We start from the raw sequence: 16,238 nt of genomic DNA on the forward strand, positions 1-16,238 counted from the left end.
GGTCGGTGGCGTGGGGTAAAATCTCTGTGGGTTTGAGGACAGACACATCGGGCTGCTCCTCGCACTCTGGATCGCAAAGCTGCGAGAGGTGTGTCGGCAACTCACAGGCTCAAAGCAGGAGAGGTCTTTGCGTATCAGGTCCAAAGCACGGTGAGTAGCAGACTTTGTTTCCAAATTCATGCACATGATGTTTGTGTAATGAAAGCTGGCAGCTGTGTGTGTGTGTGTGTGTGTGCGCCTGCATCCGTGAGTGTGAGTGTTGAAAGAGGGAGGACATTTAAAAAAAACAACAACAAAGAAATAGGGTGTAGTTGCAACATTTTTTTTCTCACTGAGATCTAATTTTGAATATTATTGGGTGAGTAAAGTTATTTTTAAAATTTTTACACAATAGCAGCCTTTTTGCCCATTTTTCAAAATGCTACGACCCCGCCGATGACTCAGATTCATGTTGGGTGACATGGGGGGGGCGGGCGTGAATCCCCCTCACATTATATTAACTGACAAGAAGTTCTACCTGACAGCACAAAACACCTGCACCACTTTCGCAAACTGTCACTTTGCATTCTACCCACTCGCGTGTGTGTGTTTGCATCCCTCAGGCCGCCACAGAGGACCATGGCATTTGCAGAGATGCTGAGCGACGAGGACATCAGGGCTGCAGTCCAGGCTTGTCAAAGTGAGTCAGAAAGCGTGCATGCATGCACGCACATACACACACACGCTTTGGCTCACGCGCTGATGGGATGCAGCTCAAAGTACTTTGCTCTAATATAATATTCAGGTGCTTTGTGTTTCGCCTGAGTAACTCAATAATTTTCTGCTAACTTCTGTTATATTTGCCTGACAAAATATTGACTCCAGCTTGTTTTTTATTTTAGGAATTTGAGCTACTTGGAAGATTTGCATTATTTATACAAACCGCCCAGATACAAATAAATCATGCTGCAGCCTCGTCATGTTATTTTTGAAAAAAAAAAAAAAAAAAAGCATGTCTTTCATTGGGACTTTCAAACTACAATAAATGAAACACATTAGGTTTTGTGTATCAGGAGCCTGCATGCAAGGATGAAGATCATCACAGGAACTGATGATTGTCAGCATCCCATTCGCAGCAGGGGAAAAGATATCCAATTAGATATTTTCAAGATAAGGGAAGAAGGAGGAGCGATATCGAGTGGAAGAGGGAGAAACTCACTCTCACAGGGGACGGCTGTGTTGTTCGCAGTGGGGGCTGGTAGGCTGCAGGTAACCAGGCAGCACCTGGCAGGAGAGCGAGCGACCAGAGTGTTTACGTTGAGCATCGCACGCGCTATACCGCAATCACATCCCCAAGCTCTTCATAATTCATCTCCGGTAATTATGTCTGCCTGACATGGCAAAACCCAGCTGTGCTGCACTGGTACAAATCAAATGTCAGTGATTATGCCCTTAATCTGACACACCCATCCTGTGGCAACGTTCACGGGCAAATGATGTTGTGACTTTGCCGACTTGTTTTGACTTCAGAAGGTTTCAAGTGGGGATAACGGGTAATGGATAACAAGATTGCAAATACTGCAAATACTTTGAATGGGAAAAAAAAAAATTTTTTTTTCTTACCTTCAAAAGGCAAGAGAAGAAGTTAAAACAAGAAAAAGGTGTTTTCAGTGATCTGTAGATCAACTATACTCTGCCTTAATCGCAGTGGGCTCTATGTACTGTATTATCACTGCATAGACTAAAAAAAAAACCAAGTCATTAAGAATAATGGTAAGTTTTACTTGTTTACGAAGTTGAGTTTTTTTTTTTTGTTGCAATATTTAATACACAATGACTGAAGCGAAAATCTTACCAACCAGTGACTTTTTCAGTATCAAGAATTTATATCTATATATCTATATCTATATATCTATATCTATATGCCTAAAAGACTCAGGGGCAAGAATTCCCCTGAGCATTTACTGAACGGCATCATGCCATCATGCGAGTACTGGCAAAAGACTGTGTTGTGCTGCAGGCTGTCTGAGATGGTGAATGTCATCCATTACGGAATGATAATATTTGAAGTGAACTGTGAGCAAGTGCGACTTTTCTTCTTCAATCTCCCGTCGTTCTCTCCAACTGACCCCTCATTCCCACATCTGTGCTCCCTCCGTCTCATCCCCCACTGCCTCTGTGAAGCTCCAGGCACATTCGACTTCAAGACCTTCTTCGGACAAGTGGGACTGACTGGATTATCCGAGGCAGACAGGAAAAAGCTGTTTGCTGTTCTGGACCAAGACAAGAGCGGATACATCGAGGAGGAGGAGCTCAAGTAAGGAGTCAAGGCATGATTTTATGAATAGAGCAAAGTTTCTGCAGCGCTGCATGAACTGTGAGTGGCTGACTGATGGTACCGTGCGCACTTCAGACGCTTCCTCCAGAATTTCTCCTCTGGCGCGAGGGAACTGACCGTGGCTGAGACCAAGGCTCTGATGGCTGCAGGAGATAAGGACGGTGATGGCAGGATCGGGATGGAAGGTGGGTGCAAGTGGGAAAACAGCTTCACTTCTGTGACCAGATGATAAAAAGGAGCCCACCGGGAAGAGGAGCTGTCCACTAGTCAGTGCTGAAACTTCAGCCCAGGATAGCACATTTAAATGTCTAGGCAAATGATAAGAACACCAGCATTAGTTTTTGTGTTATGGCTTATTGTGTTGTTTTTGAGCTCAGTTCCGAACACCGACTGAATGTTTTTGCTTCTGTTTGTCCTCCACAGAATTCTGTGACATCCTCAAATAGGCAAAGAAACCATGGTAATGAATGTCTTTCCCCGCTATCTTGAACTTCTTTTGGAAATCCTGATGCAAAGACCAGAGACCTCAATAAATTTCCTCCTGCCTGCTGCTCTCCCTGTTAATGTGATGAAATAAAATGGAAAATGTTTGGTGGACGTGAAGATTTAAAGGCCCAGTGAGTATGAGTTAGTGACATCTCATGGTGAGAAAGCATATTGCAAACAATGCTAATGATAAGCCCCGTTTTCCAATGTCCCACTTGATCTAACATCTGTATACCAGCTATTATGTCGGGCCCCTGAGTTTGTTTTAACCATCACACATTGGGTCTTTAAGTTGTATATTTGTTGTATGTGTTTGATTAGCAAAAAATAGTTTAATAAATGCATATGATGGGGTGTTAGTGTTTCATTTTTTTCTTATTCTTATTATTACACATTTTTTTTTGTCTTTACTTTTTCGGACGGTTAGTGATAGTTATTTAGATTATGATAAAGTACTAAAGTCACTTCATGATAAAATCATACATTAACTGTACTTATTTACTGTAAATTCTAATGGCCACAATTTAAAAAAAAATGAACTTATGACACATAGGTGTTTTGACACAAATGTTATGTGCAGAGGGACCTGCACTATCTTCTGTTGAAAAAAAAAAATCTGATGAACCACAGTGAAATGTAGAGTCGTATAATGTAAAATAGCTCTGACAGATCGACAGGGCATATAATTCTGACTGCACCTTGCACAATGTGAACATAAAGTGAGGCATATATTCTGGCACATGAAACTCCTCAGTGCCACTAATTGTATTTCAATGTTCAAAAAACACTTTGAATGGTTCCACTCAAGGTTTACGGTGTCGCATATGTTTTGTCAAAACAAAGGTCCTCTGCTGCACATACAGTCTATAAAGAAGCTTGGAGGTTTGTGATACGCATCAAATCAGTGAACTGTAAATAAATATAAGTAAGTTAGTAAGTGAATAAATAAATAAAGTACAAGCATTTGCAGCAGGGGATTATTACGGGGCGTTTTTTTTTTTTTAATCCTCCAGGGTGGAGCCAGGTCTTTGAACTGCTAGTTTGACGGCTGCCGGACTTGTGAAAAATATAGCCTCAACGTACGTCAAAACCACGTGGTTGGAAGATTATCACCTCGTTCAGACCAGAAATATGGTCCTTATCGATTCACATTCACAAAACTCATATGAAAAAAATAAATAAAAAAAACCCTACAGAGAAAAAGGTAAGTAGCAAAACTATGACTTAAAACATGAACACACAATACCGACTGCCGTCCGCGAAGCTCTTAATGAAACAGTTTAAACGCCTACTTTCACTCGGCGGGTATTTTTATGAGATGGTTCATCTTAGGTGTCACTGTAATAAATATTTCCCCCTCGTGCTCGGCAGCGGAGCAGCCCGAGAGGCCCTTTAACTTGGATCGAGTTGTTCACGTAGAATTCGCGAGCGGCGTGTCATCGTCCTCACACATGCCTTCCCGTTTCATTTACGTTTATCGGGGCGAAACGCGGTGCGACGGGCGGCATCAGCAGCATCTTGAATGTTGCCTCGTAAATCAACGTGCGCGCAGCCGCGCCACACTACTACTGCTGCTGCCGCGCGCCGGCTGGGCCCGCTCGGGTTTCCACACGTCCTGAGAGCTATAGGCCTCCTCACACATGGCACCATCCTCATTTGTTCGCCTAAAAATAGTTCCAGACTACTTGACACATTTTTTTCGAAACCCATGCATCTTGGTACCTGATACCGAGAAGACCCCCCAAAGCTCTCTAAATGGTGTTGCTCGGGGGCTATAAAAGAGCGCCGGAACGGGGCTTGTGGCATTCACCCGAGTCCACCCTTGGTTTTCACTCGCCTCAACGCAGCGCAAAGGTGAGTGGGATGCAGCGCAACGCAACTCAACGCAACTCAGCGGCCGCAGCTCTGGCACTTGTGCACCGCGAGGAGACCCGGAGATCCCCGAGGACTAACCAGGGGCTGGGGGGGGACTGAAGCGACGCGTAGCAGCAGCGAGCGCGCACAAGGGACCGCAGGGGACGATGCAGAGGGAGGAACTCAAGGATGTTTTCATTTGGATAAAGAATAATGCTTTACGTCAGCTTCTTGGGGATGGCAAAATTTAAGAAAAAAAAAAAAAAAATGGATCAGACCAAAAGAGAGCGTGAGATCTCGATCCGTTTCTTTGCGCGTTTGTCGTCAGTGCGACGCTGCTTCCGTGATCTGAGCCGAACCTCAGAGGCTCCGTCCTGTTGGGCGTCAAAGCGGGGGTCAAGCCTGCTTTTGACCGTTAAGACGAGAAAAAAAGTGTTGTGGCAGTTGAAGCTGATTTGAAGAACAGCGTCTGCTGCTATCGGGGAAAAAAAACAAACATTTGTGCCATTAAGTGCTTTACTTAGAGTGTTTATGATCCTCGATGTTCCCGTGAAACAGAAGGAGGGCTCAGCCCTGCATGGCTAGCTACTTGGAAGTTGAAATCCGGTGAATGTGCTCTCGGGCGAGCCGAGGCCCTCTTTGATATACGGCCGTCTAAAATGGGAAAGTGGTACAAGATGACAGCAGGCCGAGGGCCCTCGCGATACACCTTAGGTGCCGCTCTAGACTGAAAACATCAGGAAGTCAGCAGTTTTTCAGGAAGATTTCTCAGCTGGGGGAGGAGGGGGTTTGTGATGCTCTTAACCGTGTGCTCTCTCCTTCCTAAAGAAATAAGAAAAAAATGGCCTTCTCCAGTGTCCTCGCTGAAGCCGATGTGAAAGCAGCTCTGGCTGGCTGCTCAGGTGAGTTTGCTTCAACATTTCGAGACTTTTCCCCACCCTGTCATTTCGGCGGCAGGCGCCTCAAAACTTCAAAAGAATCCTGACGGGGTGTCTCCGTTGCGCCTTTTCAGCTGCCGACTCCTTCGAGTACAAGGCATTCTTCAAGGCATGCGGCCTGTCCAGCAAGAGCGCCGATGAAGTGAAGAAGGCCTTCCTCATCATCGACCAGGACAACAGCGGCTTCATTGAGGAGGAGGAGCTGAAGTGAGAAGCACACTTTGCAGGAAGTAAAAAGAGGAGACCTTGCATGCAGGCTTGTCTGAACTTCTCCCCATCTGCATTCCACAGGCTCTTCCTGCAGAACTTCTGCTCCTCTGCCAGAGCACTCACCGACAAGGAGACCAAGGCCTTCCTGGCCGCCGGCGACAGCGACGGTGATGGCAAGATCGGAGTCGATGGTGAGAACCCACTCATTTCATTCCAATTTTCCCCCTATGCCTCCCCGTGTCGGTGAAGACACGCTAAAGTCCTGCTTGACGCCCCCAATGGTGGCAACTGTGAATTATTGAACATCCGATCTTCACCCGTACATTCCTGATGTCAGCATGGGTCCCGGCTACGGCCCACTTAGCCCCAAGCCGACCACACAGCAGCGCCATCTGTGTTTTGGCTCGCCTCCGCTAACCACGATTATCTCATTCTGTCTCCGCAGAGTTTGCTGCCCTCGTCAAGGCATAAATTCCCCACTGACCAAGATCAACCTCTTTTCATGGAAAACTGGGAGGACTCCCTTCAAGACTCAGTAATCACCGGCTGAAAGAATATTTTTTTATACCTTATTTATGAGTTGCCTGCGGATTGTTGTTTCTCGACATGGAACACATGCTTCAACTGTGAATGAATTACTCGGGTGTGTCAAATGTTCTGGAGGAAAAATAATGACAATGTGCAAACTGTACAACGCTGTCTGCACTGTTGAGGAAGAGTGAAAAACCAGGAATAAATACTCTTTTGGTGTAAAGTCATCCTGCCTTCCAGGTCAGTCGTCTTTTCACAGTCACTCCGGTGTCGGTGCGCGGCCTTTTGTCAACACAATTGGGGCTCATCAGCCCCGCCAAGCGTTTTTAAATATCCTCATGTGAGTGCTGAGAGGCGGCTTAAGTGCGCTTGTTTGGGTAATTGGTTAATAAGAAGCGGGGACGGGTGGGGGACAGGTGGGAACGGGGCCACATGGATCCCAGCCACCAGCTTGGCCCCGGGGGGATTTTGCGTGAATGCTTCTTGTATCTGGGGGATTTTTTTTTTTTTTTCTTCTTCTTCTTCTTCTCCCCCCTCTGCAATGGATAGCTGTCAGGCTTAGTTTAATTAACTGGCCTCCCTCAAAGTTGCCTGCTTTCTTTTCCTTTTTCCCCCCCCCTTCCGCCAACTGCTGCATCGTCAATTATACGATGTGCTGTAGCAACAGGGCGGCTATTAACAGCCTTGGTTACATCAGCAGCGCCTCCAGTTGGAGCTGGTGCATAGATGCAGCTCTCGAGTCGGCCCGAGAGGTTCTCGAAAGATCAGATTTACGGTTTTCTTGTCTAAGTGCTGCTCAAAATTTGGTACGTCTTTGGGATCTGGTTGCTCCAAAGCACAAAAGCGCGAGTACATTTTAAAAAGAAAGTATTAAATTTGAGTTAAAGGGCAACTTGTGAAATGCAAGTCAGCAATTTGTGGAGCCTTGGCCGTATCAGGTGGTGCCCTGACCTTGTTACTTACTATAAACCATGCAGGGCTGAAAACGGACAGAGGCGTCCGGCAGGCAGGCAGGAAAATGCTGCCACCTACAGGTCAAGGCTATTCTTAGCACCGTGCTACACATTTAAAATGAGGGGTTCAGATATTTTTCTTTGGCTCATATTTTTTACAAGCACATTCCGAATAATTGTAAACACCAAGACAATGCGTTCCGGAATATCACAGACCTCAAACATCACAAATGGGTATCAAATGAGAGCACAATTGGGGCCTTTGACTCTACAGGTCTACTTTTTTTGTTGCCAATAATCCTGACAATGAAAAAGATCTTTGCACAAAATGAGCTTTTGCTAAAACATAAATTACTACTTCACATAGACATGGACACACAGACAAAATTCCACATTAACGCCTAAAAACAACATTTCCAGCCTCAACTTTACTCCAAACGACCTTAACGTTAAACACTGACACCACAGGTCGCAATAAAGTGTGAGAAAAAACACCCAAAAGCACCACCACTAACGCCTCCTCTCCAAAACTTACTCCACACACGCACCACCATGGCTTTGGCGCCTCTAATTCTCCCTCCTCAGCAGCGCCGGCCTATTCTTAGCAGCACAGGGACAGTCAAGACTTCTCCAAGCACACCTTTTATGCGTCTTCGCTCGACAAACTCAAAATAGACGCGCAGACCCGGCCGCCCTCCTCTGGCTACAGTGCGAACATTTTCACACCCTCACCCCAGCCACCCCACCTTCGGGCGGTGTCAATTTCCTCCAGCCCGGACGGCCGAGAGGAGGGGAAACTATAAAAGGTCACCGGGAGCAGCGAGGAGATCACTGCAGTCGACTCGAGTCGTGTCTGTGTCATCTGTCCGCTTAGACAAAAGCGAACCAAGGAGCCAGAGGTGAGTGTGTGTGTGTAGAGGGGGGCGGCAAAGAGAAGCAGGAGAACCACCATCCCAGCATCACATCTCTCCGCAAAGGGAGCCGGCAGCATCACCACGCATCTCCCACATCTTTGCTCGTGTTCTTTTGAATGGACCCCGGTGTTGCAATGCAGCAGAGCACCACCTGCAGGGAGACATGGATTATACTGGGCAGAGCAGCCGCCGCTCCTCCAATTGGATTTTAATGGGAAAATGCAGCATAATGAGAAATAATGAGTAACTTAAAATCTGAGGCGTCTCTTTTAAATCTGGAATAATGAATTTGTTTGACAGCTTTGACAGGGATTTAAAAAAAAAAAGTTGACACAAGCAGTGTCTTGTGAGAGCTGTCCTGATGTGTTCTTATTCCGAGATGAAAATATAATGCTGTGCACTGAGGATTATTATGGTAGATGCCACCATGCAGAATGCTGACTCGGTTTTAAATCAGAAGTAACGGCTTTTTCATTTGATTTCCGCAGATCAAAATGTCCTTCTCAGGTCTCAAAGATGCTGAAGTCGCTGCAGCCCTGGATGGGTGCAAAGGTGACTCCTCAGACTACATGTGCACATTTCCCTTGTGTTTGTGTGTGTGTCCATGCGTATGCATGTGCAACAGAGTTGTTAAAGAGCCGGCTCTGCTCTCAGACGCTGGCACATTCAACCACAAGAAGTTCTTCAAGGCATGCGGCCTGAGCGCCAAGTCTGAAGCGGAAGTCAAGAGCGCCTTCCACACCATCGACCAGGACAAGAGCGGGTTCATCGAGGAGGAGGAGCTCAAGTGAGACACGTCGCTCAAAGACATACAGCCCTTTTCGGGGGGGGAGGGGTCCAAAAGGCAGCGGACATCATTCTGAAGCGACGCTTCGAGCCTTTTCTGCCCAGCGAGAGTCAGTAGTCTGAGTGAACTAACCAGAGGCTGCTTATGCGCAGGCTGTTCCTGCAGAACTTCAAGGCTGGTGCACGAGCACTGACCGACGCCGAGACAATGACCTTCCTGAAGGCCGGTGACACCGATGGTGATGGCAAGATCGGTGCTGAAGGTAGAAGACTGTAGCTGTTGCATGTTTAGTAGTAGTAGTAGTAGTAGTAATAGTAGTAGTAGAACAGAGTTTATCTTCTGATCGCTCTGCTTTGGTTAAGCCATTAAAAAAAAAGACGTTTAACCAAAAACAACTACTTATTTTACTTTTATATGACTTAGGATTGTTATTTATTTATAATAAATGAAACTAAATGATGTATTAAATGTACTTATAATTTATTATTATGATTATAGTTATATTATATATTATAATTCTTACTTCTGTGTGATTGCAGAGTTCGCTTCTTTGGTTAAGGCATAAGAAAACAAGCCAGCTGACCATCAACACCTGCTCCTAAGGAACAACGAAGCCCACCTCCCGTCTTCTCCTTTTCATCTGAAAACACCACCTTTTTATACATTTGCTGAGGAGACATTATCTTCCACGCAACACACTGTCCAACAATGTTGATTGTGAATGTCGCTCGGTCGTGTCCATGTCTTAAATATGAACTTTGCTTACTGTAAAAATCTATTATGCTCTTTCCAGGAACTAAAAACAATCAAATCTCCATCTAAGAATAAATATTCTTTTGCTACGGATCTTTGTGGGATGCACAGACTTCGTCTCCTTTGTGTCTCCAGCAATACATAAACGCAGAGCCAGAGCCTCTCATGTGTCATTTATGATCTTTAAAAGCCATATTTCACACAAACACGGCAATGCTGATACAGTTAAAGTGCCCCATGATGCACATTTAGAATTTCAACAGTGGCACAAACTGAAACTGAAAAGGTGATGGAACATCAGCAGATACTTTGCTCTACTCAAATTCAAGTGCAACACATATCACTCAGGAAGAGTCCTGAGTTATGAACTATGAATCATCACAATTGTGGACTGAATGTGATACTATGTGCATCAGTGCCATCAGCCCCAGTGTTGAGAGAAACAAGAGCACACAGGCGGTAACAGGAAGAGACCAGAGACAGCTGGGATATACTCCAGCAACCCTGTGACCAAAGTGTTGACAGAAAATGAATGGGCATTATAATTTATATATATATATAAAAAAACCTCTAATATAAAGCTATACTTTACTCTAAACACAAGTGCATTAATGTCCAGTAAAATAATTCACCTTCACCTTGATTTCTTTCTTTTCTTTTCTTTTTTGCGAGGCTTGGAATCATAAAAAATATACATTTGAAGAAGAAGAACAAAAACGTTTGTCTTTTGCGGTTCCTAGTTGTAGCCACTAGATGGCGGCAGGTTTGTTAACAGAAGTTGAAAGAGATGCCCTGACTAGTGGCCGGAGGTTAACGAAAACATACGGAAGTAAGACATTTGACCCCGCGTTTTGTGCCTTTCCAACATAGCGCCAGCCTTTAGCTTTACAAAATAAAATAATTTTGATGCTAAACTCCAAACTAAACACAAATACGGACTCTTTAAAAAAAAAAAATCCCTAAACTAATTCGAAAAAGGTTTTCAGGACTGCGTCAAGAGGTGGGAGTGGTCTTCGGCAACACATTAGCAGATGTAAATGAATAAATGATCGGCAGGTAACAGTATAGTCTGCAAGGTATCAACATGGCTCAAGACATCATGCAACCGGTTGTGGGTGAAGTCATGATCCGGTGTCCTTCCTCTCTGTTTAACACAGTAGCCCGGAGAGATGATTGAGTTTCTGTTTGACGGCGCAGCCCCCAGAGAAGCTTTCGTAGCAGACTGTTGGACATCGCTGTTAACAAGTTGTCACCTGATTAGATTTAGGAAACAATGACAAACCACCAGAGATACAAGCTTTGGCTGAATAATGGGAGGAGACGAGACGCTGAGAGAGTCAGACGGAGAGCTAACCGTGCATTCGAGGCACAGCGCTTAACACAGTGGTTCTCAAACTTTATCTGTCACGCCCCACCTTTTTAACCCCTTTGCATGGCATTAGGGTTAGCGATAAGACTGGAATTAGGGTTAGGGTTAGGGTTACTGCTGAAATTAGGGTTAGGGTTTCGGGGTTCCTCATGGGCTAGAAGACCCAAATTTGACGTGGCTGTGTCTTGAGGGATCCCGATTAACCTGCAAGTGTCCCCATGTCTCTCGGACAAAGTTGACTTTTGACCCCATAGACTTGCATGGCATTAGGGCAGTGTTTTTTTTTTGGCAAACCACTTTTTTAACATCCACCATCCAGGCTTCCCTGTGAACAACAAAGAACACTGGCCACCGCCGGACTCCTGAATTCTTCTTTTCGTCCCTGTCAAATATTTGTCCATCCTGTGTACTTGAGCAGTGTTATTCTTAGCTACAACCTACTGAACACTATTTGTTAATTGTTCCGCCGTGGAAAAAGTTCCGCCGTGAAAACATTAGTTCCCCCGGGCGCCACGTCTCCCTCCCGCCCGGTGTTTCGCGCCCCGCCAGACGTGACTCTGCGCCCCCCAGGGGGAGGCGCGCCGCCCACTTTGAGAAACACTGGCTTAACAGTTTCCCAGGATGTTTACCATTAAAATGGTTGAAAATCAAGTGTTAATTATCTCCCTGAAGAGCAAGTTCGAAGTGCTTAGGAAAGTTAAAAATAAAAAGATGGCGATAGCACAGTAAAATGCTCAAAAACATTAACAACATTAAAACATTTTTGTACAACGAAATTAGAAAAGTTCTGTGAATATTTTTTTTATGGCAATTACTGCATAACGGTGTACAACTATCCCAAATGCTAAAGTAATTAGTCACAGATTGAAGCTATTTCTCAAATAATGACTGACAGCTGCACAACACTTGAGTCCAGTCTGTGAAAGGCTTCAGCTGCCAGCCGATAGTTTTGCTGTTTGCTCAAATGAGATAAATCCTATGGTCAGTTACTGTTTAGACAAGTTTGGCCAAGACGTTATGTCAGCGTACGTATCTGCCAGCGGAGAAGTGGGCGACCTTAGCCTTCGAGCTGACCTTACGGTTTCGACAGGGTCAGTCCGACAGGATTTGAAACCACTAATAAAATCAACCTGCTTTTTTTCAGATATTTTTGCCGCGATTTGTTTGCTCTCCAGTTACTGCGAAAGCTGCTGAGCTTTTAGGGTCAGTCAGGTCACAACACATGATATCAAAGTAGTCCTGCTATTGGCTGAGAGATCCAGCAAACTCACTCAAATGAAAAAATCGTGAACATTTTGGATTCAATAATTGATTCAATTCGATAATTCTCTTAATTATTTGTTAGCCTCTTCAAGCCGATGCACCTCATTTCTGCTCACCCCCAATTGGGGTCATTATGGCTGCTGCTTGCAGATGCCAGCTGATGCGACAGTAACTGTGAGGAAGTTTGACCTGGGGGTGGGGGTGGGAGTGGGGCTGGTGGTGGGGTGGCTGGCCAGGCCGTGTCCCTGCCGTTAGGCACACAGAAGGATATCCCCGAGTTTCAGGTTGCAGGTGTGTCGGCGACGGTGACTCCAGTGGTGTCTCGGTGATTGGTGATTCAACTCTGAGCTTCTAACGTTACAGTCGTCTTTTTCATTTTAGGTGGGGGAGGGCAGACGTCGCTGGATGGAGATCAATTTAAAAATGTCCACCACAGCAGCGTCGCTCATCGCCCCCCCCTGAAAATCTACTCCGAAACCTGCACATGCACACCTTCAGCTAACCCTCAATGCAGGAAGGAGAGGAGAACCTTGGTCCGTGCGCTCTCCCAGGAATGTGCTTAATTGCCCCTGAAATTGTCCGTCACGCCGGCTGGGCAACAAAAAAAAACAAAAGACACAAAAACAAACATAGAAAAATGTATGTATAAAAATAAAAGTGTGCCGCTTTTGTTTTTGCGTCGTAAAAACCCAGCGATCAAACACACTCGTGCCTGACCTTTCGGGTGCTAGACTTCTGTTGGTGGTGGGCGGCGCATGTGACACTGCACATAATGCATCATCATCATCATCACCACCGGGACGGGGACGTCGACAGCAGGAGGGTGACCTCGGTCACCTGCCTCCATAAGCACCGTTGACAAAGCAATTTAAGCGCGACTGTCCACCTGAAGTCTGTCACGGCGACTTTGACAAAACAATGGATGAATAAATGGAATGAGATAAGATTAAAGAAAAAAAAAATATATATACCCGTCCCAACTTAGTCTGATCAAAATCTCAACCTCAAAGAGTTTACACGCGACTCTTGCGCAAATATTAAAAATGAGAGGCAGTGTGCTTATACTTTAACTTTCCAACTTTGCTCACGGACTAGGATGTGGTCGTTAAAACCGACTCCGGCACGACAGCCCGGACGGCGGTCGGGACGGTTGCCTGGAGGAACGAAACGGATAGGAAGCTCGCTGCAAAACACAGTTCCTGCCTCGCGCTGTATAATTCTAGAGGTGAGAAGAGGGGGAGGGGGAGGAGGAGGAGGAGGGGTGAGGGGATGGATGACAGTCGGGAGACTGTGTGTGTGTGCTTGCGCGCGTGCGAGAGAGAGAGAGAGAGAGAGAGAGAGAGAGAGAGAGAGAGAGAGAGAGAGAGAGAGAGAGAGGAAAAGAGAGGAGGGGAGGAATGCGTGTTTTTTTTCTCCTTAATTTGCTATTTACAAGGGCGGTGCTGGTGTCCACGGTCCGGTCTCCGCGCGTCCCTGGGCGTTATAAATAGTACAGGTTAATTAGTTAGCAGGGAAACTGGATCAGGGGCGGGCAGTTAGAATTCGATCCACAGACAGGTAACTCAAGCGATCCCCCATTGTCACCGCAATCGGACCTATATAAATCCCGCTTTGACGGACAAGGCGCACAGACACTCAGCCTCTCCTCTCCGCCGGATCACACGCACACACCGTGGACGAACTCCAGCTCCAACGCGGTGAGTTTCTCTCTGCTCCTGTGCTTTCCCCCCCACCCCCCCTCTCCTCACCTCCAGATTCAACTTTCTTCAGCGCGCCCTCAGAGGCCGCCTGATCGCGTTTGCGTGCGTATAAGTAGACTTTTGCTGGAGGGAAAGCTGGGAAGACGCCGGTGGAGTTGCTGAAGAAAACTGGGAATCTTTTGAACTTTTTTTTTTTTTTTTTTTTTTTAAAGGAGATCAGTGCGCGCGCTCTCTCTCTCCCTCTCTCTCCCTCTGCCACCTTCTGATCTCCATCACATTGCGCCTCACACACAGTTTCTGCCGGCGTACCTGCCACATGTGAATAATTCACTTCGGCTGTTCCCTCCACAGGAATAAAATGTCGCTCTCATCTATCCTCTCCGCTGACGCCATCGACTGCGCTATCAAGGACTGCCAAGGTATCATCTTCTGCCATTATCGCTGCTTTGCTTTTAAAACCCCGAAGCATCTCTGCTGCTTCCCACTGGTTTTTCTTCTGTAAATATGACTACAATGCAGGAATTCATCCGACCAATAAGGTCTTTAAAAAAGGATTCAAAAACATCAAGAATTTCCGTGAGCTTTCCCATTTCAAGGAAAGAATCTCTCAAACGCACCAATAAGAAATATTTTACAAGAAATAGGCTACGATCAACAAAACAATCTATTGAAGTTCTCTTGGAGTTTGCTTAGATCATGTCAAGCATCGCCTAGGACAGAAAGAGATTAAAAAAATAGGAAACTTCTACTTTACTGAAGGGACTTTCTTGCGTTTCTGACTCGACTCTTTGCTCCCTTTCGCAGCACCGGACTCCTTCTGCCCCAAGAAGTTCTTCCAGGCCTGTGGCCTCGCCAAGAAGAGCGCCCAGGAAGTGAAGAAGGTCTTTGGCCTCCTGGACAACGATGACAGCGGCTACATTGAGGAAGAGGAGCTCAAGTGAGTGGAGGCGCCCCAGTTGTTTTGCTGCTCTCTGGATGTGCGTGTGAAGGGGACAACCACTAGTTCACTATAAATTGAAGGGCTGGCTTGACATTTATAAGAAAAAATGTTATGTTTTTTTTTTTTAATTATCATTATTTCTATAGGAATCCACTAGCAGTGGTTCTTATTCACTTCTCGCAAAGCAATAAAACAACACAGACCCTAAAATATCTGGTTTGATTTACAACACGTTTTCTGGCATAATTTAAAAACCTTCTATCTGCGTTCGCGGCCATGGAACTCCTGTATTTCTGGCTAACGCTGCATCCGCCTGCTGGACTGACTTGTGCCCGTCTTCTGCAGGTATTTCCTCCAGAGGTTCTCCCCCGGTGCTCGTGTCTTGACAGATAAAGAGACCAAGGGCTTCCTGTCCGCTGCCGACGACGACAGCGACGGCCGAATTGGAGCAGACGGTGAGCGGCTCTTCCTGAATCCTGAGAACACTTGTTCTCGAGCTCAGTGCCGACACCTGCACAATCATCTCAAGATGTCACAGCTAAACCTAAAATCCACGATCTTGATCATTTCTTAGTTGGGAAATGACCCGGTGTTGCATCTGAATTAACATCATGCCTTTTCTCCACAGAGTTCCAGGCCATGGTCTTGTCCTAAAACGATTGAACTACGCCCCCCCCTCCCCCCCGCACCCTCGCAATGACAAACCCCTGGGATCCTGCTGCTTGAAGGGCTCTGCTAGTTTTAGTCGGTTTCCATCCTCCTTAGATTGGATCTGGGTCCACGGGGCAAACATGTTCTTGTCATCACGTTTTTATTTATTTTAGATTTTTTTTTTTCGGTCATTTGTTTTAGTCAGACCATGACGCTCGCATCCTCTAACAAATGTAAATTGTAACAAATGATTAAGAAAAATAAAACAATAAAATCCCCAAACTGTGCTCTTTGCTTATTGGATGATTTCGAAGGAGATACTGGTGTTCAAATGCGGGAGAGAAAAAAAAGACTTCGGCAGTGAGGTGAAGACAATTGACAAGTGAGAATTTAAACTTCTGACTTCATGAAACCTGGAGGAAAGATGCAGGGAGTGTCACAACCAAGAGAAGGGAGACATTTCCCGAAAGCACGGCGCCTCTGGTGGAGCTTTACATCACCGCACAGGCGTGCCCACTGTGTGTCTCCGTTTGCGAGGCGATGCAGCCATAAAGCCAACGCAGTGAAAATGG

At 45.8% G+C, this 16,238-nt stretch overlaps 4 protein-coding genes across 4 annotated transcripts; all 4 read left to right on the top strand.

The window, feature by feature from the left end:
- Positions 1–21: 21 nt before the first annotated feature.
- Positions 22–3,157, top strand: pvalb5 (parvalbumin 5). The gene is made up of 5 exons (XM_076024123.1): positions 22–150; positions 603–679; positions 2,164–2,296; positions 2,393–2,502; positions 2,741–3,157. Exons 2-5 carry the CDS (start codon positions 619–621, stop codon positions 2,761–2,763), a joined length of 327 nt encoding a protein of 108 aa, XP_075880238.1. The 5' UTR covers positions 22–150; positions 603–618; the 3' UTR covers positions 2,764–3,157.
- Positions 3,158–4,579: 1,422 nt separating this feature from the next.
- LOC142886882 (parvalbumin beta-like) lies at positions 4,580–6,563 on the top strand. Its single transcript, XM_076024124.1, has 5 exons — positions 4,580–4,657; positions 5,486–5,559; positions 5,670–5,802; positions 5,887–5,996; positions 6,251–6,563. The coding sequence occupies exons 2-5, from the start codon at positions 5,499–5,501 to the stop codon at positions 6,274–6,276; spliced, it is 330 nt and encodes a 109-aa protein (XP_075880239.1). The 5' UTR covers positions 4,580–4,657; positions 5,486–5,498; the 3' UTR covers positions 6,277–6,563.
- A 1,492-nt stretch (positions 6,564–8,055) lies between these two features.
- On the top strand, positions 8,056–9,836 carry LOC142886883 (parvalbumin beta-like). Its single transcript, XM_076024126.1, has 5 exons — positions 8,056–8,188; positions 8,692–8,755; positions 8,858–8,990; positions 9,143–9,252; positions 9,530–9,836. The coding sequence occupies exons 2-5, from the start codon at positions 8,698–8,700 to the stop codon at positions 9,553–9,555; spliced, it is 327 nt and encodes a 108-aa protein (XP_075880241.1). The 5' UTR covers positions 8,056–8,188; positions 8,692–8,697; the 3' UTR covers positions 9,556–9,836.
- A 4,104-nt stretch (positions 9,837–13,940) lies between these two features.
- pvalb8 (parvalbumin 8) lies at positions 13,941–15,948 on the top strand. The gene is made up of 5 exons (XM_076024154.1): positions 13,941–14,072; positions 14,427–14,494; positions 14,880–15,012; positions 15,361–15,470; positions 15,644–15,948. The coding sequence occupies exons 2-5, from the start codon at positions 14,434–14,436 to the stop codon at positions 15,667–15,669; spliced, it is 330 nt and encodes a 109-aa protein (XP_075880269.1). The 5' UTR covers positions 13,941–14,072; positions 14,427–14,433; the 3' UTR covers positions 15,670–15,948.
- Positions 15,949–16,238: the final 290 nt, after the last annotated feature.

This window comes from Nelusetta ayraudi, unplaced genomic scaffold (genome assembly GCF_046127955.1).
Source record: "Nelusetta ayraudi isolate G7.1 ecotype Tasmania unplaced genomic scaffold, CSIRO-AGI_Nayr_v1 ptg000016l, whole genome shotgun sequence".
NCBI classification, from domain to species: Eukaryota; Metazoa; Chordata; class Actinopteri; order Tetraodontiformes; family Monacanthidae; genus Nelusetta; species Nelusetta ayraudi.

Excerpts from the sequence above, each read along its gene's own strand:
- LOC142886882 (XM_076024124.1), top strand. The coding sequence starts at position 5,499 with ATGGCCTTCTCCAGTGTCCTCGCTGAAGCCGATGTGAAAGCAGCTCTG. Across the intron at positions 5,803-5,886 it reads ATTGAGGAGGAGGAGCTGAA|GCTCTTCCTGCAGAACTTCT; the intron begins GTGAGAAGCACA and ends TGCATTCCACAG. Across the intron at positions 5,997-6,250 it reads TGGCAAGATCGGAGTCGATG|AGTTTGCTGCCCTCGTCAAG; the intron begins GTGAGAACCCAC and ends CTGTCTCCGCAG.
- pvalb5 (XM_076024123.1), top strand. The coding sequence starts at position 619 with ATGGCATTTGCAGAGATGCTGAGCGACGAGGACATCAGGGCTGCAGTC. Across the intron at positions 680-2,163 it reads TGCAGTCCAGGCTTGTCAAA|CTCCAGGCACATTCGACTTC; the intron begins GTGAGTCAGAAA and ends GCCTCTGTGAAG. Across the intron at positions 2,503-2,740 it reads TGGCAGGATCGGGATGGAAG|AATTCTGTGACATCCTCAAA; the intron begins GTGGGTGCAAGT and ends TGTCCTCCACAG.
- pvalb8 (XM_076024154.1), top strand. The coding sequence starts at position 14,434 with ATGTCGCTCTCATCTATCCTCTCCGCTGACGCCATCGACTGCGCTATC. Across the intron at positions 15,013-15,360 it reads ATTGAGGAAGAGGAGCTCAA|GTATTTCCTCCAGAGGTTCT; the intron begins GTGAGTGGAGGC and ends CGTCTTCTGCAG. Across the intron at positions 15,471-15,643 it reads CGGCCGAATTGGAGCAGACG|AGTTCCAGGCCATGGTCTTG; the intron begins GTGAGCGGCTCT and ends TTTTCTCCACAG.
- LOC142886883 (XM_076024126.1), top strand. The coding sequence starts at position 8,698 with ATGTCCTTCTCAGGTCTCAAAGATGCTGAAGTCGCTGCAGCCCTGGAT. Across the intron at positions 8,991-9,142 it reads ATCGAGGAGGAGGAGCTCAA|GCTGTTCCTGCAGAACTTCA; the intron begins GTGAGACACGTC and ends GCTTATGCGCAG. Across the intron at positions 9,253-9,529 it reads TGGCAAGATCGGTGCTGAAG|AGTTCGCTTCTTTGGTTAAG; the intron begins GTAGAAGACTGT and ends GTGTGATTGCAG.